This window comes from Myotis brandtii, unplaced genomic scaffold (genome assembly GCF_000412655.1).
Source record: "Myotis brandtii unplaced genomic scaffold, ASM41265v1 scaffold422, whole genome shotgun sequence".
In the NCBI taxonomy this organism is placed as follows: domain Eukaryota; kingdom Metazoa; phylum Chordata; class Mammalia; order Chiroptera; family Vespertilionidae; genus Myotis; species Myotis brandtii.
Window position 1 is genome coordinate 803,479 of NW_005366171.1, and position 15,376 is coordinate 818,854.

Sequence of the window (15,376 nt, forward strand, 5' to 3'; positions counted from 1 at the left end):
TGTTAATAATTATAAATTTAGGCTAATTTTGTTAGAAGTAACTGATAATGGGCCTCTAATACTATTTGATATCAGAAAATCTACCCCCTATCCTCACACAATAGCTCCACACTGGCTAATGACATATGGATGAATATATCTTGACCACAGACACTCAATTTCCTTTTATTATATTTATGACATATTATCATATCAAATGCCACAAAATAGCAGGCTTCACTAAGAAAATATTATCTTGTGAAGCACTCTCTTCAGAGCCCCCTTAATGTCATTGTTCCGGAGGCTGTAGATGATGGGGTTCAGCATGGGGATCACCACCGTGTAGAACACAGACACCACCTTGTTCTGTTCGGTTGAGTAAATGGACTTGGGCATCATATATATGAATGTGATGGTCCCATAGAACAAGGTGACTGCTGTGAGGTGGGATGAGCAGGTGGAGAAGGCCTTGTGGCGCCCCTCATTGGAGCGCATCTTCAGGATGGTTACGAGAATGTACGTGTAGGAGACAATTATGACAAACACTGTGAACACAATGATGGAACCAGATGTAAATGAGGGGACAACTGCAGGGATACTGCTCTCAGAACAGGAGAGTTCAACTAGAGGAGCAAAATCACAGAAAAAATGATTGACTCGATTTGGTCCACAGAAGAATAAAAAATAGTAGCAAATAGCAAAGGAGGAAGCATTGAGAAAACCACCCGCATAAGCCACTATGAGGAACTGGACACAGACTTGTGTGGTCATTTTGGTTGAATAAAGCAGTGGGCTGCAGATTGCCACAAAGCGATCATATGCCATGATAGCCAGAAGGAAGCACTCCACTGTCCCAAAGAATGCAGTTGAACCAAGCTGGGTGCAACATCCATGATAGGAGATGGGATTTCTCTCCACCAGGAAATTTACAAGCATATTGGGTGTGACAGAAGTTGAAAATCCTATGTCTGCAGAAGCCAAATGGCTCAGAAAAAAATACATAGGATGATGGAGCTGAGAAGAAATTCTGATAAGAATGATTGTGCTGAGGTTGCCAGATACAGTCACGAGGTAGATACACAGGATGATCATGAAGAGGATGACTTTAAGGATGGGGTCATCAGTTAAGCCCAGTAGAATGAAGCCTGTCACTGCAGTGTGGTTTGCATCCCCCAGGGAATCCATGAGATAATGTTGCTGCTACCAAACGAACCAGTGATGAAAGATTATGTTAAAGAAGTTTGAATTCAATGGTTTATATTTTCATTAATACACATGGGAGTTATTAGAAACAACATAATTATTCATGCTAAGTTAGGAGGTTTTTTAAGAGTCCAGAGCTACGTGCAGTGAATCTTGCATATTTTTAAGATTGTTTTTAGCAGAAGCTTTAAAGAACCCACTTCAAATAATGTAGATCTTTTTCTCTTTATATTATCAATTTATAAAATGTACTTAAAGTGGCTTTAAATTTAAACATTAAAAACATAAGACTTATGAGAATAGCACATGGGAATTGTCAGTATGAAAGAGAAGTAGATAAATGTAGGATTATATAATGGAAACGTAATAGCTGTTTTTGAAGGTTTACTGAATGGTAAGCAGTGTGAAAATTTTAGACATATAGTTCTATATTAATTTTCCTGAAATAATATTGAGGACTTACATTTATAGATGAAGAAACTGATTTGATATTGTAAAGTGTCTCAGCAAGTTTATATAGCAAGTAATGGAATCAAGTTGTGAATCTCAGGCAGTTTGAAGTCAGTCCACTTCTTTTATAACTACACTGTAAATGAAATTAACACTCATAATGAAGTTGAGTCTCTCAGAAATGGGTGGGTAACAAATTTCCCTTTTTACAGCTACTGTGTAAAAGAGGTGCAGAGTTAATCAGAAAGATTACAGTTTCTGTCAATAAAACAAGATCATTTTTTAAAAGGAGAATTATAATTTTTAATAGGGCAATGAAGAAATAGAAAGAAATTTCACATTGAGATTACAAAGGAAGATACCTATTATAAATTTATTATATCTGTCATTTACAATTAAACTATTATTATATCAAGTAGTTTAAAATATTAACCTAGCCCTAGCTGGTTTGGCTCAGTGGATAAAGCGTCAGCCTGTGGACTGAAGGGTCCTGGGTTCAATTCTGGGCAGGGGCATATGCCTGGTTGTGGGCTCGATCCCCAGTAGGGGACATGCAGGAGGCAGCCAATCAATGATTCTCTCTTATCATTGATGTTTCTATCTCTCTCTCTCCCTCTTCCTTACTCTCTGAATCAATAAAAAAATATATAAAATATGTATCAACCTAAATATTGTATAAATTTACTTAAGTAAATCAAATAATTTCCTAATATCACAATGTTTTATAATTAGAGTATTACAAAATGAAATAAATTTAGTTTCAAAATAGTAAGCAGCTGAATAAAGTTACAGCCTAAAATGTTCAGAAGTTTGCCCAGTTTCACCCAGCTCATGGCCAGATTGAACCCTGTCTCCAAGTTTTTGTTAAATCTCAACTTGGTTAAAAGTATCTGGTTGCCTGTAAGCTAAAGCATTCAGAACAATGATCAAAGGGAGATTTTGGATATTTATAAACATTAAGACTCCAAAGCATCTCAAGCCAATGAATTAATTAGCATATGGTTGAGTGCCAAGTTTAGATAGTGGGAAAGATCATGTGAATTTCTGGTCTTATGGGTGGATAAACGAGGAGTCATAGTATCCTAAATTATATTTCTTTATACCCACTAAGTCAGCGGTTCTCAACCTGTGGTCGCCAAACCTGTGGGTTGTGACCCCTTTGGGGGTTGAACGACCCTTTCACAGGGGTCGCCTAAGAACATCAGAAAACACAAATATAATTACATATTATTTTTGTGATTAATCACTATGCTTTAATTATGTTCAATTTGTAACAATGAAAATACATCCTGCATATCAGATATTTACATTATGATTCATAACAGTAGCAAAATTACAGTTATGAAGTAGCAACGAAAATAATTTTATGGTTGGGGGTCACCACAACATGAGGAACTGTATTAAAGGGTCACGGCATTAGGAAGGTTGAGAACCAGCTGACAGCTGGATTACATCTCCCGTGTTTCTCCACCAGGCCTTGTGGGTGCAACTTTAGAGAATACATGGCAATCATAGATTCCTCACAAAAGCCAAATCTTACCTGTTGACATAGGAATTCATTCATCTTACAGAAATAAATTAAACTCACTGATGTTATATAGTAGGCATGTTTTTATTATTGTTTGCCTTTGGGAATAAACCTCTGAAGATTCTGGAGATTCAAATGTGAATTCAAAAGCACCAGACATCATTATCACATTCTCAAGTGAGTATTAAGCAGTTCACTTCACACAAACACGACTATTCTTTAATAGGTCTGTCAATTTTCCACAGTGGCAGCACTAACCTTCATTCCCACCAACAGTGCTTGAGGGTTCCCTTTTGTCCACATCCTCACCAACATTTGTTGTTTGTTCATTTATGGATGATAGTCATTCTGACAAGTGTAAGGTGATATATTGTTGCAGTTTTAATTTGCATTTCTCTGATTATTAGTGACATTGAGCATCTTTTCATATGTCTGAAGCCACCTTCATATGTCCTCTTTGGAGAAGAGTCTATACAGGTCCTTTCCCCATTTTTTGTTTACTTCCTCTATTTTTTATTGGTTAACCCCTTGGTATTTGCAAACTAGTCTTTTAAAATATATCTTTATTATCGAGAGTATTACAGATGTCCTGATTTTCCCCCCCATTACCTCTCCCCTCCCACCCAGTTCCCAACCCACCCTAGGCCTTCACCACCCTATTGTTTGTGTCCATAGGTAATGCATATATGCATGTTCTTTGGCTAATCTCTTCCCACCCCCAACCCTCTCTGAGATTCATCAGTCTATTCCATGTTTCCATGGTTCTGGTCCGATTTTGTTCATCAGTTTATTTTGTTCATTAGATTCCTTGTTCATTTATTTGGATTTTTAGATTCAATTGTTGATAGGTATGTATATAGTGCCATTTTATTGTTCATATTTTTTCATCTTATTTTTTTTCTCCTTTTTTTCTTCTTAAAGAGTACCCTTCAACATTTCATGTAGTACTGGTTTGGTGGTGATGAACTCCTTTAGCTTTTTCTTATCTGCGAAGCTCTTTATCTCACCAATTCTAAATGATAACTTCGCTGGGTAGAGTAATCTTGGTTGTAGGTCCTTGCTAGTCATCACTTTAAATATTTCTTGCCACTACTCCCTGGCCTGCAAAATTTCTGTTGAGAAATCAGCTGACAGTTGTATGGGTGCTCCGTTGGAGGTAACTAACTGCTTTTCTCTTGTTGCTTTTAAGATTCTCTCTCTGTCTTTAACCTTTTGTATTTTAATTATGGTATGTCTTGGTGTAGGCCTCTTTGGGTTCATCTTGTTTGGGACTTTCTGTGCTTCCTAGATTTATAAGTCTATTTCTTTCACCAGGTAGGGGAAATTTTCTCATTATTTCTTCAAATAAGTTTTCAATATCTTTGCCCATTTTTTCATTGGATTGTTTGGTGTGGGGTTGTTTTTTGTTTTTGTTTTTTGGTTTGTTTTGTGTGTACGTGTGTGTTGAGTTGTATAAGTTCTTTATAAATTTTGTATATTAACCCCCTATCAGATGTATCATTGGCAAATATGTTTTCCATTCAGTGGGTTGTCTTTTGATTTTGTTGATGGATTCCTTTGCTGTGCAAAAGCTTTTTAGTGTGATGTACTCCCATTTGTTTATTTTTTCTTTTGTTTTCCTTGCTCAAGGAGATATATCAGAAAAAAATGTTGCTATAAGAAATCTTCAAAATCTTACGGTCTACATTTTTTTCTAGGATATTTATGGTTTTGAGACTTACATTTAAGGTTTTAATCTTGAGATTATGCTAGTTTATAATGTAATGTATTCATCTGATTTTGGTATCAGGGTAATGCTGGCCTCATAAAATGTGTTTGGGAGTCATCCATCTTCTTCAGTTTTTTGGAACACTTTGAAAAGCATAGGTATTAATGCTTCTTTGGATGTTTGGTAAAATGTACCTGTGAAGCCATCTGGTTTAGGACTTTTCTTTGTATTTCCTTTGTTGAGAATTTTTAAATTACTGATTTGATATTATTAGTAGATATTTGTCTTTTCAGATTTTATTGTTCTATGTCAGTGGTTCTCAACCTGTGGGTCGCGACCCCTTCGGGGGTCGAACGACCCTTTCACATGGGTCGCCTAAGACCATCGGAAAACACATATATAATTACATATTGTTTAATTATGATTAATCACTATGCTTTAATTATGTTCAATTTGTAACAATGAAAATACATCCTGCATATCAGATATTTACATTATGATTCTTAACAGTAGCAAAATTACAGTTATGAAGTAGCAATGAAAATAATTTTATGGTTGGGGGTCATCACAACATGAGGAACTGTATTAAGGGGTCACGGCATTAGGAAGGTTGAGAACCACTGTTCTATGTGATTCAGCCTTGGAGGATTATATGTTTCTAGGATTTCCTCCATTTCCTCCAGGTTGTCCAATTGGTGGGGATATAATTGTTCGAAGTATTTTTTTGTAATCTTTGTGTTTCTATGGTATCTGTTGGTCATCACTTCTCTGTCATATCTGATTTTATTTATTTGGACCCTGCCTCTCTTTTTATTGAAGAATCTGTCTAAAAGTAAATCAATTTTACTTCTCCAGAAAAGTAGCTCCTGGTTCCAATAATTTTTTTCTATTGTTATTTTAAACCCAACTTTTTAAATTTTTTCTCTGATCTTTATTATTTCCTTCCTCCCACTCAATCTGGGCTTTGTTTGTTGTTGTTTTTGTAGTTTCTTTAGATGTTAGTTTAGATTGTTTATTTAATATTTTTCTTTCTTGAGGCAGACCTGTATTGCTATGAATTTCCCTCTCAGAATTGCTTTGCAGATGTCTCATAGATATTTGGATCATTGTGGTTTCATTTTCATTTGTCTCGAGGTATTTCTTTATTTCTTCCTTGATCTCACTGTTAACCCATTCATTGTTTAGTGGCATGTTACTTATCCTCCACCTGTGTGAATATTTTTTAGGTTTCTTCTTATAAGTTGATTTCTAGTTTTATGCCATTGTTATTCAAGAAGGTGCATGTTATGAGTTCAATCTTAAATTTATTGAAACTCGTTTTGTAGCCTAACATATGATCTATCCTGGGATATACTATATGCACTGGAAAAGAATGTATATTCTGCTTCTTTGGGGTGAAATGTTCTAAAATTGTCAATTAAATTCATCTGGACTAATATGTCATTTAAAACTGCTGTTTCCTTGTTGATTTTCCTGTATGGATAATATACCCAATGATGCCAATGGTGTTAAAGTCTCCTACTGTTGATCTCTGTCTTTAGGACTGTCAAAAATTGCTTTATGTATATATAGGTGCTCCTGTATTGGATGCATAAATGTTTATAAGGGTTATATCATCTTGTTGGATTGCTCCATATATCATTATTGTAATGTCCTTCTTTGTATCTTATTATAGCTTTTGTTTTAAAGTCTATTTTGTCTGATAAAAAGTATTGGTACCCCAGTTTCTTTCTGCTTCCATTTGCATGAAATAGCTTTTTTCATCCCTTTACTTTGTCTGTGTGTGTCCTTCAATCTAAAGTGGGTCTCTTGTAGGCAGCATATGTATGGGTCTTATTTTATTCTCAAAGGGGTTCTCATATTGTCCCTTGACAAACTATACACCTAAAAGAAGACAAATTATTAAGAGGATATTTGTGACTTGGAGTTTTGTTTAACCTTTATGTGTTATAGTTACATACTCTGTAAAATACAGTAAAAACAAGCTTCATAGTGGTATTCTGATAATTAATTGCTTTAACCTGTAGATCTCTGAGAGCAGTACCTGGAATGTAGTAAACAATCTCATATTGTTAGCTTCTCTTGCTAATACTCTCAATGCTGCCACTACTACCCTTACTATTTGACTTCTAGATTTTCAAACTCTCTAACCATGCAAATATATGAAAAAGACATTTTTAACATAACGTATTTACAAATCTTTTAATAACTATGCTGGGATTCTAGTTGCCAATCTGAGTTCATCAGTGTGGAGGCAAGGTCTTAATTATGGTGAGCATGAGTTTGTGTAATGGCCTGTCACATTTGTAGCAAGATCTGACACAAACATTCGGTCACTTGAATCACAGTGAAACATTCAACATATCAGTGGCCAGGATTCAAAGCCAGCAGAACCGGTGGTTCATGACACAGCAAAGCTTCATTCAGTCATCCATTCATGCATTAATTGTTTTATTCATTTCAACTAGGCATTTATGCTGCTATGAAAATAGATGCATAGGGAGAGAAAAAGACATTTTTGCTGTCTTTATGAAGCTTCCAACATTGTGGAGAAAACGAATACTGAATATTCAATTACAAGTGCACAGAATATTCTGAAGAAAATACACAGGGTTCTACAGAGGGATAACAGGTGTACTCAGTTATAACTATAATTACCACATTTATTTTAGGATATTTGTAAAAATGAATTATATTTGAGGGGATTTTAAGTATATAATGTATTTTTATGTTAAGAAAGCTGTGTTCATAGATATAAATTTAGGTTAATTTTATTAGAAGTGACTGACTCTGGGCCTCTGATACTATTTGGTATCAGAAAATACACCCCTCCCCCATTTTCATAAAAAGAACTCCACAGTGGCTAATTACATACAAATTAATATATTTTTACCACGGACACTCAATTTCCTTTTATTATATATATGGTATGTTATCATATCTAAGCTCATAAAATAGCAGGCTTCACTAAGAAAATATTATCTTGTGAAGCACTCTCTTCAGAGCCCCCTTAATGTCATTGTTCCGGAGGCTGTAGATGATGGGGTTCAGCATGGGGATCACCACCGTGTAGAACACAGACACCACCTTGTTCTGTTCGGTTGAGTAAATGGACTTGGGCATGACATATGTGAATGTGAGGGTCCCATAGAACAGGGTGACCGCAGTGAGGTGGGATGAGCAGGTGGAGAAGGCCTTGCGGCGCCCCTCTTTGGAGCGCATCTTCAGGATGGTGATGAGGATGTACATGTAGGAGACAATTATGACAAACACTGTGAACACAATGATGGAACCAGATGTAAATGAGGGGACAACTGCAGGGATACTGCTCTCAGAACAGGAGAGTTCAACTAGAGGAGCAAAATCACAGAAAAAATGATTGACTCGATTTGGTCCACAGAAGAATAAAAAATAGACGGAAATTGTGAAAGAGCAAGCATTGACAAAACCAGCTATGTAAGCCACTATGAGGAACTGGACACAGACTTGTGTGGTCATTTTGGTTGAATAAAGCAGTGGGCTGCAGATTGCCACAAAGCGATCATATGCCATGATAGCCAGAAGGAAGCACTCCACTGTCCCAAAGAATGCAGCTGAACCAAGCTGGGTGCAACATCCATGATAGGAGATGGGAATTCCCTCCACCAGGAAGTTTTCAAGCATATTGGGTGTGACAGTAGTTGAAATAGCTATGTCTGCAGAAGCCAGGTGGCTCAGAAAAAAATACATAGGATGATGGAGCTGAAAAGAGATTCTGATAAGAATGATTGTGCCGAGGTTGCCAGATACAGTCACCAGGTAGATACACAGGATGATCATGAAGAGGATGACTTTAAGGATGGGGTCATCAGTTAAGCCCAGTAGAATGAAGCCTGTCACTGCAGTGTGGTTTGCATCCCCCAGGGAATCCATGAGATAATGTTGCTGCTACCAAACGAACCAGTGATGAAAGATTATGTTAAAGAAGTTTGAATTTAATGGTTTATGTTCTTCAATACAAATAGGAGTTATTGTAAACAAAATAATTATTCAAGCTAAGTTTAGACTTTTTTTGAGAGTCCACAGCTATGTGCAGTGAATCTTGTGTATTTTAAAAATTGTTTTTAGCAGAAACACTAGATGTGGGAAACCCCTTATTGTCTTCACTAGCTGAGAAGCGTAGACAAGGATCCCGGAAAGCTGGTGACCCTTGAAGCCCTAGCAAAGGTCAGAGCTGTGCACCCAGTTAGTCCAGACAATGGTAGCTGAAGCAACTTCCCCACCAGATAGTCATGTAAATCTTTATTGATAAGATGGTCTGCCTATTACTGGAAATTGCCTGCTGATGGGCTAGTCTGTGTGTTACTGGAAATTGCCTGCCTAAGGACTATGCTATGGGTGTATCCCAGATCAATAAAAGCTTGGTGAGGCCTGAGCACCAGTGGAAGTCCTTCCCCTTGAGTTGGACTTGCCCACCTAGCCCCCCAATATTTCCAATTATCTCTTGTCTCTTCTCTTTCATTTGTGTGCGGCTCCTCTTCCAGATCCTGAACCCTGAACCATGCGGGATGTGGAGGGAAACATTTACCACAACTAGAGAACCCACTTCAAATAATGTAGGTCTTTTTCTCTTTATATTATCAATTTATAAAATATACTTAAAGTGGCTTTGAATTTAAACATTATAAACAAAACTAAGTAATAATAGCAAATAGGAATGATTAGCATAACAGAAAAGATAAATGTATAATGAAGACATGAGTAATAGCTAACAGTTATTGAAAGTTTACTAAATGGTAGGCACAGGGTGAACATTTTAGATATATAGTTCTATCTTAATTTTCATGAAATAATGAGGACTTACATTTATGGATGAAGAAACTGATTTGACATTATAAAATGACTCACCAAGTTTACATAGCAAGTGGTGGGATCAAGTTGTGAATTTCAGGCAGTTTGAAGCCAGTCCATTTTTTTTGTAATTACAGTATAAATGAAATTAATACTCATGATGAAGACTGTGTGGGTAACAAGTTATCCTGTTGAGTCTCTCAGAAATGTGTGGGTAACAAATTACCCTTTTTACAGCTAATGTATAAGAGGTGCATAGTTAATCAGAAAGTTTATAGTTCCTAAAAGTAAAACAAGACTTTTTAAAAGGAGAATTACAGACCCAGCTGGTGTGGCTTGGTGGTTGAGCATCAACCTATGAACCAGGAGGTCATGGTTTGATTCCCAGTCGGCACATGCCTGGGTTGTGGGCTCCATCCCCAGTGTGGGGCGTACAGGAGGCAGCCAATCTATGATTCTTTTTTGTCATTTATATTTCTATCTCTCTTTCCCTCTCCCTTCCTCTCTGAAATCAATAAAAATATTTTTTAAATGAAGAATTACAGTTTTCTTAACAGGATAAATAAGAAAGAAATTTCAAATTGAGATTACAAATAAAGACACCTAGTATAAATTTAACACTTACAATTAAAATATTGTTATATCAAGTAGTTTGAAATATGAGCCTAAATACTGTATAAATGTATTTAAATACATCAAATCACTTCCTGATATAACAATGTTTTATAATTGGAGTATTATAGAATGAAATAAACCTAGTTTTAACATAATAAGCAGCTGAATAAAGTTACAGCCTAAAATTTTCAGAAGTTTACCCAGTTTCACCCAGCTCATGGCCAGACTGAACCCCGTCTCCAAGTTTTTGTCTGTTTATTCTCAACTTGATCAAAAGTATCTGGTTGCCTGTAAGCTAAAGAATTCAGAAAAAATGAACAAAGGGATATTTTCCACAGAATATTTACAAACAGTAAGTCTCCAAAGCATCTCAAGCCAATGAATTAATTAGCATTATGGTTGAGTGCCAAGTTTAGATAGTGGGAAAGATCATGTGAATTTCTGGTCTTATGGGTGGATAAATGAGGAGTCCTGGTACCCTGAATTATATTTGTTTATACCCACTAAATAGACTGTAGAAACTTGGGTTAATTCAGCTAAGGTTACTTGCTAGCTGACTGCTGGATTACATCTGCCTTGTTTCTCCACCAGGCCTTGTGGGTGCAATTTTAGAGAATAAATGGAAATCATAGATCTTCACAAAAGCCAAAATCTTACCTGTTGATACAGGAATTCATTCTCTTACAGCAATAAATTCAAAATCATTATAGTTATATAGTAGGCATGTTTTTATTATTGCTTGCCTTTGGGGATAAACCTCTGAAGAATCTAGAAGTTCAAATGTGAATTCAAAAGCACCAGGGATCATTATCACATTCTCAAGTGAGTATTGAGCAGTTCACTTAACACAAATACAAATACAAATAATTTTCAAGAGGTCTGTCAATTTTGAACTAATCAGTATTTTTCTTAATGTCTAGATTTTGGTGCACTTTCCGTTGATATTTATTGGGAGTATAAATAATAAATTGTTTCATAGCTAAATATTGGTTCTCAGTGTGCTTTGATATTTCAGGTTAAGTAATATTAAACTTCAGCTATAAAATGGTAACCTTAGTTTCATTCATTCAACATGTGTTGAATGTGTATTTTATAAGTGTTTTATCATGATATATGTATGATACTCCTTTAGATGCCTTAGGGTGGAATGCCACCTAAAGTTGAATTTTAAATAACACAATTATTTAAAACATGTTTGTTTTTTTCTAGCAAAATGTGTACAATGTATATCTTTAAAGTTATATAGAATTGTGAAGTAAAAAGAGTTCTTAATGACTTCCACATCAGAATTAATTCACATGCCTCAAACGGATGACTACTGATAAATGGCTTATTTGACTAGATGGATGATGGTAGAAACAGTTATCTTCAACCTGAAGATTCAAGCTTATTCTCTTGATAATCCTTATTTTAGAAAGTCCTGTCTCACCCTGCTGATGCAGCACTCAATGGAAATTCCACTGATATTTGCCAAACACTGTGCTTAACACTATATTTACTTATTCTCATTTAATCCTCACAATAATTTGGTGAGCTAAGTATTCCCATATCCTAATTTTGCAGAAAGTGAACTGAGGCATAAAGATACTTGTCCAGTATATTCAACTGGTATAATTTAATCTAGGTTTAAAATTCAACTTAGACTGATGCTAGCACGTATCCTCGTGCCCTGGGTCCCACGGGCAGCCCTGGGAAACGTGTCCCAAGCCAGAAGGGTCCCATCTTCTCATTACCTGGGTAAGGGAAGCGAAACCAAGGTGCTTGGCTCAGGATTTCGCCTTTGGTGTCTGTGCGGGCCAGGTACCCATAGGCTGTGGGGGCCGAGGGGAGGGTATTGGTCTTGGTGAGCGCCAGGCACAGGAGCCAGGAGATGCAGAGCGCCACCACTACTGTCATCTTGTCAACTTTAAAACTTAAGTGCATCAGTTATGACCACTGGTTCCCAACTATTCCTGACCTCTACACTACACAGTTTTTGCTTCCCACCCTCAACACTCTGCCTAACTCCCTATAACTGGCTAGGCCTACACTGTAGCTTTGAGTGCCAGGTCAGTACTCAGAATCCCAACGTATTCTGATGTGCTTACCCATGACCAACTCCTGTTCATCTTATCTCCCAATTCCGTCATGTGTCCACTTTATCTCAACTCTGCAAAGTGGTATACTTGATTTTCCTACATGTACATTTGGTCTTCCACAGAACAGCCCGAGTGAGTTATTTATTAAAATAATTTAACATTACTTTTTTTTAATGCTGTCAATTACATGCACTTGGTTTAAATGGCTCAGAAGAGATAACAATTGTCCATCTTCTCTTCCTTTAAAAATCCCCACAGGTGCCCTGGCCAGTTTGGCTCGGTGGATAGAGTGTTGGCCTGTGGACTGAAGGGTCCCAGGTTTGATTCTGGTTAAGGGCGCATGCCTGGGTTGTGGGCTCGATTCCCCAGTAGGAGGCAGCCAATCAGTGATTCTCATCATTGATTTCTCTCTCTCCCTCTTCCTTTCTCTCTGAAATCAATAAAAAAAATATATATATTTTAAATCCCCACAGGTAGCCACTCTTGACTCTTTGAACTTTTTTATGATTGAGATTACTCAGTATCTATAAATAATATGCTTTACTAAAGAAAACTTAGAATTTCTATCTGTGCTCCTACTAGTTTTCCTTTTTATTTATTGGGAACATAATTGCTACAAGGAGAAACCCTTAGTTTTTCCAAGTCTAGAGAATCATTACCGATATTATTTGTTCAATTTATTATAACAAGGTCATAATAATCAATGTTAAATATCAAAAAAGAAAATAAATGTTAATTAAATATTCTATTGCAAAGATTAAGTAAAAATGAATAATTTCTCACAGCTAAAAAGAACTAGAATGTGATGGTATCATGTTTTGAAAGATATACAGCATTCAACACATAGAGCTAAAGTAAAATCTTATCGGCTAGCAGTGGTTCTCAACCTTCCTAATGCCGCGACCCTTTAATACAGTTCCTCATGTTGTGGTGACCTCCAACCATAAAATTATTTTCGTTGCTACTTCATAACTGTAATTTTGCTACTGTTATGAATCGTAATGTAAATATCTGATATGCAGGATGTATTTAGGCAACCCCTGTGAAAGGGTCGTTCGACCCCAAAGGGGTCGCGACCCAAAGGTTGAGAACCACTGGGCTAGGGTATTATAAATTCAAATTTATTAAAGTTAAGTAGAGAATAAAATAAATCTTACTCCCCCAAATAGCATGTTTTCAATTTCTTTAATGATCATATATATTATTTTCAATATTTTATTCATATCTATATAACAAGGTGTAATGACTAGCTTAGTTCATTGTCATCTCAAATTCTACATTGCCTAAAAAAATCAGTTTCTTCATATTTTAAGTTTCTAGCTATTATAATAGTCATCTGGTTGTAACTTAAATTTTAATCAAAGCTGAATTAAATAACCTGGAGCATAAAATGTGTGTTTCTAAAGATTATACCATTTTTAATTCATCTAGAATTTTTATATGTTCATTTATTGACATTGTGCACAGCTCCATCGCTCACATCAGTCAGTACACTCAAACACTCATATAACTTTCACTCCTTTCAATAATTGTTTTTTATTTTCTATTCTTTTACACCTTAGAACTCTATGTAATATACATTTCACATTTATTTTACTTTAACTATAGAAGATATCTAATGACCCCTATTTTATGATTATAAAGGTATCTTCCCATCTACTCTTCTCTTCAACTATCTTTCCAGCACTGAGTTCTTATTTCAGTAACATTACCTTGATACTGTGTTCTGTAATTAGAATAAATTTTTATAAATTTCATATGCTGACTACAAAATATTGAAGGATGGTGCTATTATGCCTATATACATTATATTCCCTGGAGAACCAGGGCTTGAGATTGCACCCTTCTTTGCTTTTCTTCTTTTTTGCTGTCCTGCTTCCCTGACTCCCTTCCTAGTTTCTCCTGGGAGCAGCTTCTACATAAATCACTTTAAAACAAACCCTCTTCTCAGGATATGCTTCCAGGGAAACTAACCTAAGATAACATTGATAACCCAAGATGACCAAAAATCAGAATTTTGCTAAGTGTGACTTCACCCATAACCACCCTCCAAAAAAGACAATATCAAAAATTGGTCCAAGAACATTTAAGTAATTACGTAATTCAAGGGCATATTAGGACATTTGTTTAGGGAAGTGCCAAAAACAACTTCTAGAATGGAATTATTTATACAGTGAAGTGTTGGAGTGGCATTTTCCCTTCTCTCGCCGTGGGGTCAAGTGGTGTGGGCAAAGGATTGTAGCGCACACTTTTGATACCTACATCACTTATTCTTGCCCCAGTTATGATTTTAAGGTTGTATGTGGTGGGTGGTTGTAACTTACATTGCCAGTTTCCTGCTTCCAGAGATAACCACTAATGTCTCCATTTAATGCCCAGTCTTTTTCTGAAGCCTAAGACCTTCTGGGGAGTCTCTGGCAACCTGCTTTGTCCAGGTACGAGGAGTAGTTAAAACCCCAGGGGAAACCCCAGTCAACCATAACCACTAATGTCTCCATTTAATGCCCCAGTCTTTCTCTGAAGCCTAAGATCTTCTGGGGAGTCTCTGGCAACCTGCTTTGTCCAGATGTGAGGAGTAGTTAAAACCCCAGGGGAAACCCCAGTCAACACAGGATAGAATCCAGTGCATAAACATCCTTCCTCTTCCTCAGTTGAAAAATTCTGGCATGCGATCTCTGGACTTTTCACATGTGCCATTGGAGTCATGCCACTGTTGTTACAGCAGTGACCTTGTATTGGCTTTTCCGACATGCCTTCTAACCCTCCCTATCTCCTTACTTCTGCTTCCTTGGATCACCTCCTGAATAAAATCCCTGAAGCAAAAGCCTGTCTCAGCCTCAGCCTCCAGTAAACTCAAACTAAGACATAAATGCCCCATCCCCAATTGCAAGAGAGTTAAGAAGGTATCGAAGAATCACTCAGAGTTTGGCATGTAGGCCCTGGAATGTGAGGGAATGGTGTCTGGCTCATGCCTGAAAAAAATTA

General features: G+C 36.5%; 2 protein-coding genes across 2 annotated transcripts; both read right to left on the minus strand.

The window, feature by feature from the left end:
* Positions 1–219: 219 nt before the first annotated feature.
* On the minus strand, positions 220–1,164 carry LOC102254205 (olfactory receptor 502). The gene has a single exon (XM_014545906.1). It carries the CDS (start codon positions 1,162–1,164, stop codon positions 220–222), a length of 945 nt encoding a protein of 314 aa, XP_014401392.1.
* A 6,671-nt stretch (positions 1,165–7,835) lies between these two features.
* On the minus strand, positions 7,836–8,780 carry LOC102261985 (olfactory receptor 502). The gene has a single exon (XM_005873936.1). It carries the CDS (start codon positions 8,778–8,780, stop codon positions 7,836–7,838), a length of 945 nt encoding a protein of 314 aa, XP_005873998.1.
* Positions 8,781–15,376: the final 6,596 nt, after the last annotated feature.

Bases quoted from the DNA above. Each gene is read 5' to 3' on its own strand.
- LOC102254205 (XM_014545906.1), bottom strand. From the start codon at position 1,164: ATGGATTCCCTGGGGGATGCAAACCACACTGCAGTGACAGGCTTCATT.
- LOC102261985 (XM_005873936.1), bottom strand. From the start codon at position 8,780: ATGGATTCCCTGGGGGATGCAAACCACACTGCAGTGACAGGCTTCATT.